The following is a 17,754-nucleotide window of genomic DNA, read 5'->3' on the forward strand; positions in this document are numbered from 1 at the left end:
CAGCTCAATAAAACCTATTTTTGTAGTAAATAACGCATATTTCTTAGAAGAATAAATGTTTTGAAAGTTTGCGCTAGTACTTGTCTGACTGTCATTGAGTGTCTTCTTTTTTTTATTCGAGCATCAACCCAGCTCCACACTTACGTCGGGTCCAACGACTGACAGCAGCTCTTCCCGCACTTTCTCTTGCACTTCTGGGTGGTGCACAAGCATATGCGTCACCAGCGCCATTGTGTTGCTCGTGGTCTCGAACCTGTGGCAAATGGGTAAGGGACAACATCAAAGGGTTGGGCTCACGAAAACAAAAATGTACCCAGCTTCGCTTGACGGACACTTATAAAACAGCGAAGCGGATGACACACAGTGGGGTTGAATGAAGTGGGAATGAAGTGAAGTGGAAATGACATAGCATGAAAAATGAATCACTGAAGTGGCGGCGGGTGCAGTGGGACTAGTAGTAGGTGTAGTAGTGAGTTGTTGGAGTTGCGAGTAGTGCGAGTGCGACCGATTGTCGTATATGCTGACGACATGCAAACGCTCTCAGCACATCATTTGTTACATTGGTCACTTACCCTCCGACAAGAACGACGAAAGCGTTCTGCGTGATGTCGTCATCGTCCAATACGGCCTTGTTGAAGACAGACAGGTCGCGTCTGGCCCCTCCTGCACAAACCGGCGAAGGTTTTTATAACTTACGTGCGGAATAGCGAGTATTTGTGCACTATCAGATGTTAAAAGAACACCTATATATTAAGCCAATAACAGGCTTTTGCAGTGTTCTTTTGCCGCATTAGTTTCTACAGTCTATATTTCTCGGCGGCTGGTTGCTAGTGCGTGGCCGTGGCGCACGCTTAGAAAGTTATATGTTAGGCGATATTCCAGTCCCGTTTCCTATTCGAAAATAATTCTTTATGCGGAACATGCGGAAGTGCATTATCTGCATCACCGTTGTGTGTGCTGACGTGGTCAAGAGCTGCACATGCTAGGTGGCGACAGTTCACCCAGTTTTTGAAACTCTCTCAAACCGAAACTGAAACTGGTTGATAATGAGGGTCCAGTATTTATTTATCTCTCGCGTGCTGCAGCAAACGAAGTGTCGTGTCACGACTAACAGGCCCCCAGCAATGAATTGCAGAAGAAAAACGCGAGGCCAAGGTTTTTGTGTCAGTACCCCTTTACGTTGTTGTGCGAGTTATATTGCTGCAGAATAACAACCTACGTAGCTTCAAAACAAAACCTTTTCAGTGAAGATTTAAACTTGCAGACCCGCTGCGGTGGTCTAGTGCCCAAGGTACTCGGCTGCTGACCCGCCGAACACGGGATCGAATCCCGGCTGCGGTGGCTTCATGTTCTATGGAGGCGAAAATGCTGTAGGCCTGTGTGCTCAGATTTGGGTGCACGTTAAATAACCCAAACACTGATGCTTCGACAGTTGTTTGTAAGACTTAATTTATAGTAATGGTGTAATGTAATAATTATCTCAAATTACATGATTCACCTAAAGAGAATAAGAAAGAGACAAGCATCTGAACCATATAATTTAGATGAGGCATACTGAGGAGTTAGCTCTTTCTGCACACGCTTTGCCGATAAAGATTGCTGAGGCCGCCGCAAGCTGCGTTGCGGCGGCAGCTACAGTTATTAAAGTGTCTGCCAATAAATATATGGAGAAAGAGAGAGAGAGGGAGAGAAGAGGGAATATAGGAAAAGTATGCAGGTATGGGGAGGGACGTAAGGAAGTAATAGAGAAAGAAATAAGTCACATTTAAAAACGCACACACAGCGCAGGGTTGCACAGGCGGTCGGTCAATGCTGTTGCCTTCAAGTGCTGCCTCCATTTAAAAATATCAGGGCCTACTGTAGGTGGCATTAAGGCTGACGTCCTGTAGTGAGGCAAATCCTGTCGGCCAGGGGCAACTTTACTCACACGTGCAACGACTCCAATCAATGAACCACGCCGCACAATTGCCGTTTGGACTGTGGCCTTGGCTAGGAATTATGTGAAACTGGCTGAAAACAAAATCACATCGACGTGCCCGACGTGACCACAAAGTGATTGATACTGAAGTCACACTAAAGCAATTAAGCGTTGCATACACCCTTCAGCACATAGAGAGACGATTTTCAAGATTCGCCTGATATTGACTCTACAAGGGCCTGAATGACACGCAATTTTTTGTTATATGTTCTCACGAAAATGCTTCTTATAAAAGCAGTCAAGCCTTACCTCCAACCCCATTCTTCTGCAATTCCCGATCGTTGTCTTCTGCGGCTGTTAGCTGGGCTGACGTGACGGCATCCAGATCGACGTGTGCGTCCTTTGCGTCTATCATTAGCTGCAGCAGATCCTTCTGGCGAAGCTGCTCAGAGCAAAATAAAAAGGTGAATTGCAATGCGTATGATGTCAGGATCTACTGTATAATATATAGTTCAAGAAAACGACGCACGACCATTCAACTAAAAAGTACTTAATGTGATTTTTGTGGTTGAGGATTGTGAGACCCCACGATTTTTTCACTGTTTTGCTTCCTTTCGAGACGCTTGGCTCACCTGAAACTTCTTCATCCTTAAACATTTTCCAGCAACTGAATTTATGTTCTTTACATTGTGCATATGTGGGTGAAAAGTATGCGGTATACGGTACGTGACGTATATGTAATCAGTGGCGTTCACTGTCGTGCCAAGAATACATTGGCTAAGGATACTGCTGTGTTTGTATGTAATTCTGCTATTTTTGTTCTGAAAAAAAAATGATGATATCGACGATCAGTATTTTTTTGCAGCTTCGTTCGTACGGCACCTTGAATATTGAGAACCTGAACAAATATGTAAAACTACTAATGACAATTGTTAGCAATATCAATGCGTATTCGTATGCATCATTTTTCGGAACAGCGATAGTGCCTTCCTACTTTCTCCAACCCTTCGTACCGAGGAGTCCTGTTGGCGTTGTGTCACAATGCGTTTGCACTTCTCTTGCACGTCGATAAAAGGGTGGACACCACCGTTCTTGTGTCGAAGCCAGTGAGAATTGATGAACCGCAGGCCAGACTCCCATGACGGAAACGCGCCTGAAAGCAAAAAGAAAATGTTTTCAGAATTGAAGGCTATCGACGATTTAATGTCTGAATTTGTGAATTTGAGGACGTGATTCATCTATGAGTGCGCTGTTGATCGAGCTCACAGCCGACGAACAACGAAAACGTCTCAACGCAGCCAAACGTGCAGGGCAACCAGCTGCATCGAAGCAGTCTTTGCCAACTGATTTCCTGACAACGCGAAAGGCAGAGAGAGCGGCTGCGGAGCGAGCATGACCTTGACATTGCGAGCTCCAACGTGGAACCTAACCAGCTGTACAGTCTCGTATATGACGCAACTTTTTCGCGGTCCACATGCCACGGCTTTCGTATGATGGCGGGGGCTACACACTATGTCAAGTAACAGGTTTTAACTAGACCGTTTGCTGGTCTATACTCGGTACTTACTTCGGGGCATGCTTTAGCCCTTAAGTAAAAAAAAAAATCATAGCTTCACTGCTGACGTGAACCAATGAATGCGATAGCAACAAATTGTTAAGTTGTACGAAAAAAATGTTAACGGCTAACTCTTTCACATCCAATCTGGCGTAACTCTACAATTTGTGGGTGGCTTTAACTGACTCGGCGTCGTAGAGGCTAGTGCTCAGCGGAGCTAAGGGAAAGTCTCAGCTATCAAAAGCAAGGTCAGGCGTGCATAAGCAAAGTCAGACGAACAGGGGCATGGTTTAACAATGAAGGGGCATCCAGCTGCAAACCTTCAACCTCTAACGCAATCGCCTTCACTCACCTCTGCTATATATTCTACACTCTTCGTTCTCCTTTCCCTCTTACTCCCCAACCCTGCCTTTTCTACCCCATACCATACATAACCATGCATACTATTCTGTATCATACATGCCTATTCTACGCATGACATAGTGCGGGTTTCTTTGTTCTTACCAGTTTTTTTTTTCTTCAAGCAGTTTAAATTTGCTGCATCGATGACCAAACTATCCCAACAACATGCTATTCTTCCGCGCTCATTGTGTGCGGGTGCTTCCATCTTCGTAGGTCTTGACTTTCTCGAGCAGTTTAAATTCATATGCGGGTGATCCTTAGCCCGTTTGAGCACGACTTTAACAGCGCCGCAATATAACTCTTGCGTATAAGGAATATGCCGCTCCAGTGAAGAAAACTGTTTTTGTGTGGTCTGTTCTCTGAATGCGAAGCAGTGAATGTAGTACAGCACGTAGAAGCGCGTACATGCCGTTTAGTTGCGTCTGCCGAGATAGCACGTGCGCTAGCGCTCGTGTCCGTGCCCTAATGGTCAAAGTTGACGCTTGCTGCTCGAGCAACGCAGCTCCCCTTCATCCCTCCTCCGGCGTCCGTGCGCCTTCATATCGTAATGACGGGCACGGCGCATTTTCTCTCTGCTTGAGAAGCAATAGATGGAAGGCTTCAGTCGCGCTATTATGTTATCCCAACCGTGCTCCTTGAGGCGGTAATGACCAGTTAATTTGATCTCCGACTCAGCCGCGTTCATCACCCTTTCGCTCGCGCAATTTCACCCATGGTTAAATCATTTTATTGATCTGGACTCTATACACCAAGCATTACGGTGACGGCAATAACCCATCTAGAGTATCCATGCAAATGCTATCGTTTGCAGAGCTACCGCTCATTTCGGCAGTCTTGGGGGCCAACGTGATAGATCACTAGTCATGCATAACAGTTTAAATAGATACCCGGTGAATTATCTCTCTTGTAGGCCCTCTATGAGTGTCGTATAGACGGGTAGCGCTGCGTGCCTGCGCACACGCGGATAAGTTTTGTATCCACAACCTTCTTCGTGGCAGGGCACCTCTGTAGTTGGTAATTGCCATTTGTGTTGTCTTGATCGCTGCCCTTGTGTGCGTATCTGCATCGATACCGTGTACCTTATGTCAAGAAAAGTAATATTCTCGAATGAAAAAAAAATATAAAATTCTGCACGTGCACATTTGGCGCTGGGAACTAAGGAAAAGAGAACACCATGATTTTTATTGTGAGATGCGCTATCGCTGCTTAAAAGCATGTAAAATATGCTAGACTTGCAAGCGCAAAGGGAAGCTCAATTACGACACACTGTGCTGAATATGGAAAAACTTACCGTCTTCTCTGGACCAAAATAAGTTGTTCATCATCATGGTCATTACCTACATGCAAATTTTTTTATTAATAAGGCAGCGTCACCGTAGTGGTGCTTAGCGTGAAGGATGGGGGAGGGGGGCAAATCTGGGTGGCCTGAATTTTCCTTGTTTGTTTTATTTGTCTTTCTTCCTCCCCTTTTTTCTCTTTTTCTTTCTGTTTTTGTATTTCCTATTTCTACCTGTTTCTATTTCTCGTCTTTTTATATATATTTCTTTCTTTTATTCCATATTACTACTTTTTGCAATCTCTAACTTTTTTTCATTTTCTTTCTCTTTCGCTCTCTTTTTCTTCTATCTCGTTTTTCTGTCTGTTTACTTGTATTCCTTTCTCTGCGTGTGGCTTCTCTTTGCGTTTTGTGGCTTTCTCTCTTATTCAGTCTTTCTTCCCTGTCTCTCTCTCTTCTGTCTCCCCGCTCGTTCTGTCACCCATGAGAATTATATCTTCGGCACACATGGTGGCCAACCGATCCAAGCTTAATTAACCTTCCTGCCGTTCCTCTTTATTTCTCTCTCTTTTGGCCCACGTGTTCTGGAAACGAAGCTGAAGATGATGAAGAGGGTACGTTCCTATTGCGACAACCAGCGCAATTTCGAGTAAACCAAACGTAACACCAGTGCGTCTTTTGGCACTGGTTTGCGCTGAGAACACTGGCGTCTCTCTTGGCACTTCCCGTGAACGCACTGAAAAAGAGCTGGGCCACACTGTTAGGGGCGCCGGCTTCGCCGCTGAGCACACGGGTAGATAATGATCCCAGTTTTACTATCGCTCCGAAAGTACTATCGGTCTGCTTAAACTCGTCTGCTACTAAAATATTACCCAAATAAGCTGAGCAGATATTCTGCTCTTGGATCTATTGAACTCAAATTGTGCACTTACTTACGATAAATGTAACCTTAACTTATGAAATATCTGCAGTATTCTAGTACCTTTTATGTAATTTACCTGCCTTGGTGCCATGCACAAATTTTATTTACTATTTGCGAACAATCGGCCATCTGCAGTATAATTAAGGTACAATTTTGGGGCGATAAGCTTTTACAGGAGGTCTTCCTTTACGTCTCCGACACTCTGACATTCGTCACTATATTACTCCAATAAAAATGTACTCGCACTTCTTGAAGTAAATATTTAAATAAATGCGCTGAAACAGAAAATTAAAAAAAGATAAAACAGCCGCAGTGCGCGGAAGTGCTGACAGACATTAGAGCAACGCCATGGCAACTCCGGAAAAGCAGCTAACATCGAGTCCCTTTTTGTGAAAGTGCTTCAAGAAGTAGCGGGGGTAGCGGGGGCGAGCGAACTCACTAAGAATAACGGCAATGAAGGAGAAGGCGCATCCGAACAGCATTCGGCAGAAGATGAGAAAGCCGTGACGTGGCTGGTCCTGCAGGTTGTAGTCGATGCCCATGGCGCTCTTGCAAATCACGTCCAAGGCAAGGGCAGCGTACATCTCGCCAGCCTCGAACTCTTCTCCGGTTGCCGCCTTGCGGTCCACCTTGGAGACCAGCTTCTCCACAGCCGAGATGACGCCCGGAGACATCTGCGACATCGAGCGGCACCGTTCAAGATCGTCTTACCCTTCGTCAATGACAGGCGTATGCAGAACACTTGACTTGCCACCAGCTTGAAGAATGCAGCAGAAACGCGTTTCAAACGTGGTGTTTTAGGCGGCGCCAAAGTAGCACAAACGCATTTTAAACGCGCTGCATTGAAGGCGGTGGCAAGTCAAGTTCATCTCAAGAAAGGTGTCTGAATACGAGGGTAATTCCACGCAATTTTTGACCGCAAGCTTGGGTTCGATGAAACATGCAGTGAGAAAAAGGAAAATATATTTTCCTCCCGCTATGCTCTGCAGTTTTATCTATCTATCTATCTATCTATCTATCTATCTATCTATCTATCTATCTATCTATCTATCTATCTATCTATCTATCTATCTATCTATCTATCTATCTATCTATCTATCTATCTATCTATCTATCTATCTATCTATCTATCTATCTATCTATCTATCTATCTGTCTATCTGTCTGTCTGTCTGTCTGTCTGTCTGTCTGTCTATCTATCTATCTATCTATCTATCTATCTATCTATCTATCTATCTATCTATCTATCTATCTATCTATCTATCTATCTATCTATCTATCTATCTATCTATCTATCTATCTATCTATCTATCTGTCTGTCTGTCTGTCTGTCTGTCTGTCTGTCTGTCTGTCTGTCTGTCTGTCTGTCTGTCTGTCTGTCTGTCTGTTAGTCTGTTAGTCTGTTAGTCTGTCTGTCTTAAGCAGAAAGTCGAAATGAAGCGAAGGCTGCCTTGATACACTTGCGGATTAAGATGTAAAAAAAATTCAATGTTGCGTTCAGCCAAACTACCGAACGTTATGGTTTTTGAATGTGAATTACGAAGAAATTAGTTCTAATCCGGTAGGCATGTGCTTCTTATACACTGCTTTTCTTGCGTAGCAATGCATCTCTGCAGACTAGTGCGCTATTTCCTGTCTCTCTTGTCGTTTTCTTTCAACTTGCGCAGGAAGTCGAGTTTTCCTGTGAGCCTGCTTCTGCGCAGCCTAGTGCTTTTTCGTTGGCTTTTTCTTTTTCCCTGTTACGTAAAGCTTCCACTTGTGCTCACGCTTTCAAGACCGCGTCATTGCTTCGTTTTTCTGTTCACTTCTATCTTTACTGATTGCTTCACTTTATTGTACAATTCCACCTAGCGCACCGAATTTGATGTTTAAATACGTATATCTTCTCGTGATCCATAGCGAAGTGGCCAGATGGAACGCATAAATTCCATGCACTGAATCTTTACCTATAAATTTATCATTAGTCAACATAAATAAAATGTAACCACTGTATCTTAGTAATATTTCGCAAGAAGGGGCGATCCTATTAACGCTTCCACGCAAAAAAAAAAACACGCACCATTTTCAGTTTGCTCGTAGTGAAGGAAGGAGTGAGCACGCTGCGAACTTCTTTCCAACGCGTCGAGGTGAGCTGCAGAAGGCCCTTGTTCTGAGGACTGCCCGGTCGCTTAGCCTGAAACAGTAGCTGAGGGAAGAAAACGTGGGAAGGTGGTTCAGAGCTGGTCATCATAAACTTTTAATAATGCACCCCCATTTTTTCCCTGTAAGGCACCATCAATGGCTTTATGTATGAACCAAGGGCTTCGTCCCTGCGCTAACACTGTTACAAGGGTGCCTGAATGACATGTGATGTAACCCGAACCAAAACCAACAGCCCATGCGAAGAAGGTGCGCCTTTTAAAGAAAACACAAATTCCAATTTTTTGTTGAAGGCATCAGACTTAAACGTTCCACATGTTTTGTTACAAAATTTCTACAAGAATCCATACGAATGTCCTATAGGCACCGTACGTTACCATAATACAATATAACTGTAAGATTGTACGGAACCTCAGCAGAGTTTAGTTAATGCGGGAAAAACCACCGTTTAGAGCCTCAGGCGGCTCTTCGGAACAAGATTGACATCTTGTGTGACTTCCCGAAAAGCATCTAAGCTTAAAGCCGCGCTTCGTGACAGGAAACACGCTAAAGAAGCTCCTGGCTAACTTTCCTCGTCTAAATTAACACAATTTATATTTGCTTGGGTATTTCGCAACTATTCAGTGGTTTAACGAGAAATATATGAATCGGAAATTTCTAATAGGTTTCACTGTCGCTGACGGCTTAAACACTAACAAGATACCGCAAATTTAGAAAATGTTTTTCTCTTTATATAATGATGCTGCTTACTGATAATTACAACATGAAATGAAAGCTCCGATTAGCTAATGGGGCCGCTGCGGATTGAGACATTATCGTATACGTCCACATTCACCGGCCAGATGAGGGTCACAATGATGGGGGTCCACAGGCCGGCACATACGCAGAAAAGTTCACACCTCTCGTGATCGATCGAATAAAGAATAAATAAAATAATCAAATGAGACAACTAAATAATGAACTGTAAATTTGAACAATTATTTATAACTAACCGAACTATCAATCATCATTACTTTTATTATAAAGTTGACAATGTATTCTGACCATAGCATTTTAGGGTCACTATAAAGAGCCTACGCGAAAAAGAGTGCGGCGCATCCAGTACACTTGTACTCCGTGGCGCTCCACTAATCTAAATATTAGCTAAGAAAATTACATATTTGCGAATTCTAGCAGAGGACAAGAACTTAGGCATTGCATACAAGGCAAAAACGGATATGCTGGCTTACGCAAAGTGAGGACGAACAAGATTGAACTGTCGTTACTTTCTGAGACTGCACCAATACTTCTTAAAGGTACTCGTTTTTTGAGATAGTTGCTTTTCAGGCTAGTTTTTAAACATTGAAAATATCACGCGTGGTTTCAGCTATCCACCGGTGAATTCGCGGTCCACGGTGCGAAGAAACCGAAACTAACGCACTGACTGTACGGGGAGGGTGCTTCCTCTACTAATATAGGTTTTTTTAACCTCTTTAACTATCACTGGAACAGCTGTTTTTTGCTATAAATATGGCTGCAATTGTATGCGTTTTTAAAGGAACAAAACGAACAGAAAAAAAAATCAAATACTTTAGCAAATACGAAGTCTAGCGTTAAACATGACTAGAGTTTGGGGACATTTGCTCGTAGCGCCCTTTCTCGTTGGTGATAGCGGGATCTGTCGTAACTGAATGGAAAATAGACAAAAAAATCATACCTGGCAAAAAAGGCAGTTAATAAAACGAACACTCTGGCAAAGTTAGCGTCACACCACAAACTGCGCGTCCACCCGGACAATATTATAGCGCCAGAACAGAACGTTCTCGCGCTTTAACTATCGTCATGTCACACCAACTAGCCCAAACTGCCACACTTCTAAGCTACCCAGAGTGCTTAATATTTAATAATGGGGTCCCGTTTGTTTCTATGCGTGTCGTTTAGTTGTCCTGGGAAGCCACTCGCCTTATTGTGCGATACTTAAGTTTTACCAAAGTGTAACAGTGGGTCTTTGTTACATAGATTCGGGGGTATATTTAATTGTAACTTTTTTCAAGAGAGATGATTTTTCCCTCTCAGTTCCCCTTCAGTTATGACAGGCGGCAGTTACTGCCACTGAGAGATGGCGCCACGTCCAGGTGTCCCTAGTTCCCGCGAATGACCACGAGAATAATCTTCGCGAGGCTACAACTCACTGCTCGGTCCGTGAAGTCTTGGAAATCTTTAACCTGAATGTTCCTCAGCAAATCCAGGTCTGCTACGAGCACCACAGGCCTGTAGCCGTTGAAGTACCTGAAACCATAGTAGCATAAGAAAAGGACTCTTACCTCGTATCTCTCCGACAAGCACCAACCATAACAGGCGAAGGACATATGGAGGTGCAGGATTTACGGAGCTGCACATCAAATAGACGAATAGTCTATTATGTACCGCGTTGAAGTGCCTAACAGAGCGATGGGGGAAAACAAGGTGTTCAATGGGCGGTTTTCCTATTTACTGGCGAACGCCATCACCAATAAACTGCTTTTTAATATTTTAAGCACGTAAAATATTTAAATGTGGCATAGTCGGGTCATACGTACTAATAACTAATACCTGGATTTTTTGTTTTGCACTGAAACATTAATACACTTAATCTCATGAGTATGAAACTCTTTTCCGTTCTGGGGTCAGGAAACTTCGTGTGGCCTTTTTTACCTTACGCATTCCTTCATTCGCCTAACATAAGCTATACGCCTTCGTCCACAGTCTTAGTTACCAACGTCATACAGCATTACCTACTTGTTCACGACGTCATACTTACCGTATGACGTCGTGGACAAGTGCCCATATACCTCGCATTCTCCCCCTTTAGTGTCACGAAAACCAAGCTATTCACATCATAACATTCAGTTCTGTGATTACCAGCGCGTCTCCACAAAGGAACGTAGTATAGTAACATTGCGTGATTTATTCCAGTGTGAAAGAACAATTCTTGTTTTAGGTACCTTAATTTACAAAATAGAGCCCTTCGCGCTATTTTAACTGTGCTCGCGACAGTAACGTCACTCACCTTCTGCATTGTAATAGCATCTAAACGGTTATCAACTTATAATGCAGAATTATATTGCAACTTATATTGATATTGAAGCATATCAATCTACAGTCAATAAACTGCATCTGCAGATGAGTGAACTCTTCAAATTTTGTTGGTTTGTGGTTCTTATCACGACGTAGCGCTGAATAAGCTTTCTTTAGGTTATCTCGTGTGTTCCTGGATCCACCGATGGGGGGGGCGTGTGGGCTACGTGAAGATATAAGTACAGTTCGTTGTTCAAAATAAACCAGTTGTGAGTTTGCACCCGTGTTGTTTGCCTCGTTTCCTTGTGTCCGTGTACGTGTTTGCGCAAAGAAGTCATGAATGGTTATCAACTTGTTTAGCTTTAATTAATTCATGTTTCCGCATAAACAAATAACACATGAACTCTCTACCAATTCCATTGACTGTGAACTTTTAGTTAATACTAACACTACCACGTTTGCTGCTAACAACTTCCTGCTCCCTAAGGTTCATACTAACCATGGTAAATCATCTTCACACTTCTCTGTCATCTCAATATGAAACTCCTTACACTCATCACTAATATGTAAAATTTCACTCATTTTATTTAAAAAGTCATTATAACAGTATTTGTTAAGTTTATAAAGTTATTTCATTTAGACGTAACAGATTTATTGCTATATATTCTACTAATGATGTGTGTTTTAGTAACATGTCTTTTCGTCTTTTTTTGGTTTAGGTATTTCAGGTTTTTTCAGTTGTTCTAGTGTTGTAGTGCTTTTAAGTTTACTCATTATATGGTGTGTTTTTTTTTTGTTACCTATATGCCTTTTTGCTTTTCATAATCGGTTTTTTTTCAGTTCTGGCTGCTGCTTTATTTTTATTCAAATGTAACCATAACCGAGGGTCCCGTTGCAGTTGGGTACTTAGGTATCCTCGTCTGTATATTTTATATTATCTATTTACTCTTTTTGTCCTAATGAAACTCATTTGATTTGAAAACTCACTTGAATGGTAGCACCTTAACAACTTACGCTTTAGAGGAAACACTGTTTCTAAACTCTGACCTTATTAGAATTGTTTCAAACAAACTTTTATGACCACATATACCTACTACATATGGCATACGTACAGCCACTCCTGCAGCTATGAGGTTTTGAAGTAAAATATTACTGACTTAGCACTCAGCAATGCTGAGTGCTAAACAACTACAATGAGGAGCATTAAAGAAAGCATATCATTCTCCAGTCAATAAACTGCATCTGCCTGATTTTTTATTTGTACACATCTGAAACAATTCCTGTTTACTTTATGGTCATTGTATTTATTACTCACATGTCCTTGTTCTGTTTGCGGAGTTACCTCTAATTATTCAATGCTGTTTTGTTCCCAGATTTTGTTTTTGTACTTATCAATTTGTATTTTTCTAACGGGTGTCCGCTTTACACATGAGCTTGTTCTTGTTCGGGTGTAGGTGTATCTATTTTACTCACTTTACCATGGAGCGAATGGCCAAGATGTATGCAGGCACTATTAGGAGAGCAAATTGCGACCGCGGGACAACCACGCAAAATTGGAGAAAGTGTAGCCTCCAGTGCTCTGCCTATCGCACATGATGCATACCTGAGAAAGTGTAACCTCCCACCTGCTACCTGCCCTATAGGACACGTACCTGATAAAGTGTACCCTCCAGCCCACTTATCATCGCACCGGATACGTAACCAATAAAGTACAGCCTCCGGCCCACTGCCCATAGCACAGGATGCGTACCTGAGAAAATGTAGCCTGCGGCCCACTACCCATCGTACAGGATGGATACCTGAAAAAAGTGTAGCCTCCCACCGGCTACCGATTGCACAGGATGCGTACCTAAGAAAGTGCAGTCTCCGGTCCACTACCCAACGTATAGGATGTGTACCCGAGCAAGTGTCGCCTCCGGCCCGCTGGCCATCGTACAGGCTGCGTATCTGAGAAAGTTGAGGCTCTGGCTCGCTACCTCTCGTAAAGGTTGCGTACCTGCAGAAAGTGTAGCCTCCGGCTGGCTACCCATCGTACAGGATGCGTACCTCAGAAAGTGTAGCCTGCAACCCACTACACATCTTACAGGATACGTACAGTAACAGCGCCTTAGATGCGCTAGTCGCTGATAAAAAAGTTTTAAGAAATAATATCACCTCCACAAATTGAATAATGTTTGAAGAGCTTGCTCACAGATGATCTGATAACCAGCGAATCCTCCATACATATCTCCTACCATGATATATAGGCGTGACAACGTTGTTATTTCCTGCGATTTCACCACAGGATCATGGCAGCCAGCCCGCACTCCAGCTGCGTTGCGAGCTAACCGCGCCTTTGCCTTGGCTTCTGAGGTGGTCATGCGATGAAGCGGTGCCGTCGTCAGAGAGGAAGGAGACGCGGCGCTTGGAGGCACTTTGCCCCAGAGTCTCACGTAACTCATCAACCCATCATTATTCGTACGTCTGTACCGGCACTCCCCCCCCCCCCCTCCCAGGGTCATGTGAGAGGGAAGATTTGTTTTGGGCAGACGGCCATACCTTGACAAAAGGGCCACCGCTCGGTGCCAGGCGCCAAACAGACGCGGCCTGCCTCCCGGCGTAGAAGCGAGGGAGACCTAACAAAGGGACTTCCCGTTGGCGCAGTAACTTTCATCACGACGCACAAATCGAAAGTACCCTGGCAAGGTGGGCAATCGCAGCGTGTGACACGCGCTGCGATCACGGCCCGTCTCCTGACCGCTAGGGCCCAGCGAGACGTAATCTGTCCCTTGATGACTACGGGACTACCGTTTGGTGCAGAAGCCAATGCCGCTGCACGCAAACCCAACGTATCCTGGTAAACGAGAGCGCTAAAAGCCGGCTTACTCCTTCACGAAGAAGGGAGCCAGCCTCCGCCTCGGCAAATAGAGTCGCTGGGCACAGAGATGCGGCCAACAGAGACCTTGTGGGTAAAGCCCGACAAGGCGACAGGATCACCATAGCGCATGCAAAACTCAGGCGTGCAACCAAACAAGCTACACTCAAGAGAGTGTTCACTGCGTGAGCTCCCGCTGAAGAGAAAAGAAGCGCACGTGCCGAGAGTGGGATGCGTCCCCACGAGAGGTGGCGCGCCATCTAGTGAGCATGGTTGGAATCGCCGAACAGCCAATGGATGGATGGATGGATGGATGGATGGATGGATGGATGGATGGATGGATGGATGGATGGATGGATGGATGGATGGATGGATGGATGGATGGATGGATGGATGGACGGACGGACGGCCGGACAGATGGACGGATGGACGAACGGATGGACGGACGGACGGACGGACGGATGGATGGATGGATGGACGGACGGGCGGACAGACGGACGGATGGACGGACGGACGGATTGGATGGATCCATCTGCCCCCTTTAGATCAGGCGGTGGCCCATGCCGCCTAGCCATAAAGTCAAGTACTATAACTACGGGTTGAAGAATTGAATTTCACTCCCACCTTGATTGTAGCCACCAATCAGTTAGTGTCGTCCTGGTGATTTCTACCCGTTTAAAGTCTATTTTGCCATCAGTGTCCTTAAACCTAAATGCTTTGACGAATTCCGCACCATTATCTTTGGCTATAGGGCGATGCCTTCAGCCTAGAGTTGCGGCGCGCCATCTGATGAGCATTTCTGAAATCACTGGAGAGTTGTACGCGCCTCCACTGGACAAAGTGGGAGCATAAGAAGTTTGCCAAACAAACTCCTAAAAGATTGCCTTAGAGTTCTTAATGGCTCCTCGCAATCTAGCTGAAAGTGTACTTTCTAGTACGCCGAAGTTCTACTTGCAAGTAAAAACAGCGCTGAGAAGAAATGAAGAGAAAGGACATGGGACCACACTACCGTGTTCTCGTGTTCTTTCTTGTCCCGCCTTCACCCGTAATCGTGAACCAACCAGCTCAACTGCGTGCGCTGCTAGAGTTATATCTATCTTCAATCATAAATAGCCAAATTTCAAAGGACACTGTAAGGCATCTTTTCTTTCTCAAAAGGCCAGTGACACAACTCTACTCTTTCAAAGGGTGCGGTGACCTGACATAACCGTGGAGGCAACGGTATCGCGGTACGAATGGCCGGTTGCATCGAGAGATTTCGCTACGGTGCGTCATCATCTTGCAGCTTGTATTGTAGCGGCTATTATTTGCAACCAATATGGTTTACCGGTTTCCGTTTCACGCTTACATCTAATGTGTAGTGTGGGAGAGCCATTCATTTTTAAAACTGTTTAAGCCAGCCTTTAAAGCAACGGAGTGTACGATAAGCTAACTCTTGAATGCATATATGTGCTACAGAAAGTGGGCTAATCTTGCCACTTACCACTGGCACACTAAATATAAAGAAGGCAGCAGACGTGCGGCAAACACCAAATCACATTTCTAGACAGAGAGAAGCCGTTATTGAGGAAAGAAATAATTAACCGCCGGAATAAAGCCACTGATTAACCACGTCAGCTTCACCGAGGCATCTGTATGCACTGCTTCAGTGGTGTACGTATGAAGAGAGAATTCAAGAGAACGGAAATTATGGCGGCTGTGAAAAGGCCCTAAAGTGATGGAACCCCTACGTGAACGACGACGTGACCGGGTTTTGTGGGAGGTGCGAACGCTGGGTTATTGCGCTAGTTTCTGGCCATGAAGTTAGGGGATCCGTGATATGTTTGCGACCGTATGTGGTTTAGATCGAAGTTCTCTGCACAGAGAATCAGCCTGAAAACTACCTGGTATCACCGTGCTAAAGCTAAGGAAAACTTGAAACCAATAAACCAATTTAGAAACGACATAGCATCACCACTATCATCATCAGCCTGACTACGCCCACTACAAGACAAAGGCATCTCCCACGTTCCGCCTGTCAACTCGGCCCTGTGCTTGCTGGTGCCTCTTGTACCCGCAAACTTCTTAATCTCATCTGCCCACCTATCTTTCTATCTCCCCCTCACCCGCTTGCCTTCTCTAGGAATCCATTCAGTTACCCTCAATGACCAGCGGTTATCCTGTCTACGCGCTACGTGCCCGGCCCATGTCCATTTCTTCTTCTTGATTTCAGCTATGATATCCTTAACCCTGGTTTCTTACCTAACCCACTATTTTCTCTTTTTGTCTCTTAACGTTACACCTATCATTTTTCTTCCCATGACTCACTGCGCCATCCTCAATTTCAGCTGAACCTTCTTTATAAACCTCCAGGTTTCCACTCCGTAGGTAAGTATTGGCAAGATACAGCTGTTGTATATATTCCTTTTGAGGGATATATGGCAATCTACTAGCCATGATTTGAGAATGTGGCCGACCTTGCATCACCTATAGCTAAGACCTAGAAACAACGAAAAACCTGATTACACTTCATAAACGTCCAGCTTCGCTGTTTCCAGACGTGCACAATTCAGAGCCATATTCTTCATTTATATTTATTTATTTATTTATTCATTTATTACGCTCCGTGTCTGTCGAAAGGCAACTACGAGGTTTTAATTGCGACAATGAACAGCATTGAAAAATTATTTGGCAGGTCACTGAATCCAACATCCTGCTGAAAGGCATAATTGCGTTCTTTTTTTTTTTTGCTTGTTAGTATGTTAGCCCAACCCATGTCAGCACTCGAGCAAGCAGAGCTAGCGATCTAGAAGCCGTCAATTTTTGTGTTTTTGCTCATAAAGTATTTTTTTCTGCACCTGCAGTAGAAGTGATCGTCCGGTTTACGCCACTATCATATCTTATTTTCATGCCACACGAACAGCATGCGTTCCACACGTGTGTTCCTTTAGCAGCCTCTTCTTCATTATATTGTCCATCTTATCATAGTTTACAAAAAGAAAAAATCAAAACAATAAAACAATCCACCGTGGTGGAAGTACTAACCCAACGACGTCGCCGTATTTCTCGATCCATTCGCGGTAAGCCTTGGTAGGTGACTGCATGAACAAGCAGATAAGTCTTGCAAGTTGGACAGGTTGGTAAAAATGCGCAACTTCGAATGGGTGGCGCGAAGAACACAGAAACGAAAGATACAGACCTATAGAGAGCACAAGCACTAGTGTTGCGCAGACAGCCTAGCTCTAGCGTAGGCAGTGTAGCCTATAGCACAGACAGCAGAAGCGCTAGCACAGACAGCATAGCGCTTGTGCTGTCTACGCCTCTATTTTTTGTTTCCTTGTCTTTCGCGATACCCATTCGAAGTTGAACGAGCAGAGATAGCGACAGTTGTGCGGGAACAGTTGGATTTAAAAGAAGCGAGGTAATAAAAAAAAGTCATCAAAGAAGCTATAGGTCTGTGCCCGGTATTAAGCACCGAGTTTGCGCTACGACTCGTTGTTTCAAAAATATTTTTTTGCTTTAGTTCTTGATCGTGTTTAGGAACGAACGAATGGCAAGTATTCTACACTTGAATGCCTTACGTTTCTTACGTTTCTCTTTTCAAGTGCCGACATTCAGTCATCTTTTTTTTTTCCTTTAGAAATCCCTACATCAAAGTTCGAGCACATTTCAAG

At 44.2% G+C, this 17,754-nt stretch overlaps 2 protein-coding genes across 2 annotated transcripts in view; one reads left to right on the top strand and one right to left on the bottom strand.

The window, feature by feature from the left end:
- LOC119174258 (sulfotransferase 1C2-like) overlaps nucleotides 1-17,754 on the top strand; it is a 265,196-nt gene that overhangs the window by 96,017 nt on the left and 151,425 nt on the right. The window lies entirely within an intron of this gene.
- The window catches only part of LOC119174259 (thromboxane-A synthase), a 54,176-nt gene that overhangs the window by 18,579 nt on the left and 17,843 nt on the right, over nucleotides 1-17,754 (bottom strand). The window contains exons 4-11 of the mRNA XM_075895911.1: nucleotides 17,126-17,178; nucleotides 10,383-10,479; nucleotides 8,132-8,257; nucleotides 6,513-6,747; nucleotides 2,932-3,071; nucleotides 2,228-2,360; nucleotides 573-663; nucleotides 145-253 (exon numbers count right to left, since the gene is read on the bottom strand). Coding sequence (XP_075752026.1) covers nucleotides 145-253; nucleotides 573-663; nucleotides 2,228-2,360; nucleotides 2,932-3,071; nucleotides 6,513-6,747; nucleotides 8,132-8,257; nucleotides 10,383-10,479; nucleotides 17,126-17,178 — 984 coding nt within the window. The remainder of the gene's footprint in view (nucleotides 1-144; nucleotides 254-572; nucleotides 664-2,227; nucleotides 2,361-2,931; nucleotides 3,072-6,512; nucleotides 6,748-8,131; nucleotides 8,258-10,382; nucleotides 10,480-17,125; nucleotides 17,179-17,754) is intronic.

Source organism: Rhipicephalus microplus, chromosome 5 (genome assembly GCF_043290135.1).
Source record: "Rhipicephalus microplus isolate Deutch F79 chromosome 5, USDA_Rmic, whole genome shotgun sequence".
In the NCBI taxonomy this organism is placed as follows: Eukaryota; Metazoa; Arthropoda; class Arachnida; order Ixodida; family Ixodidae; genus Rhipicephalus; species Rhipicephalus microplus.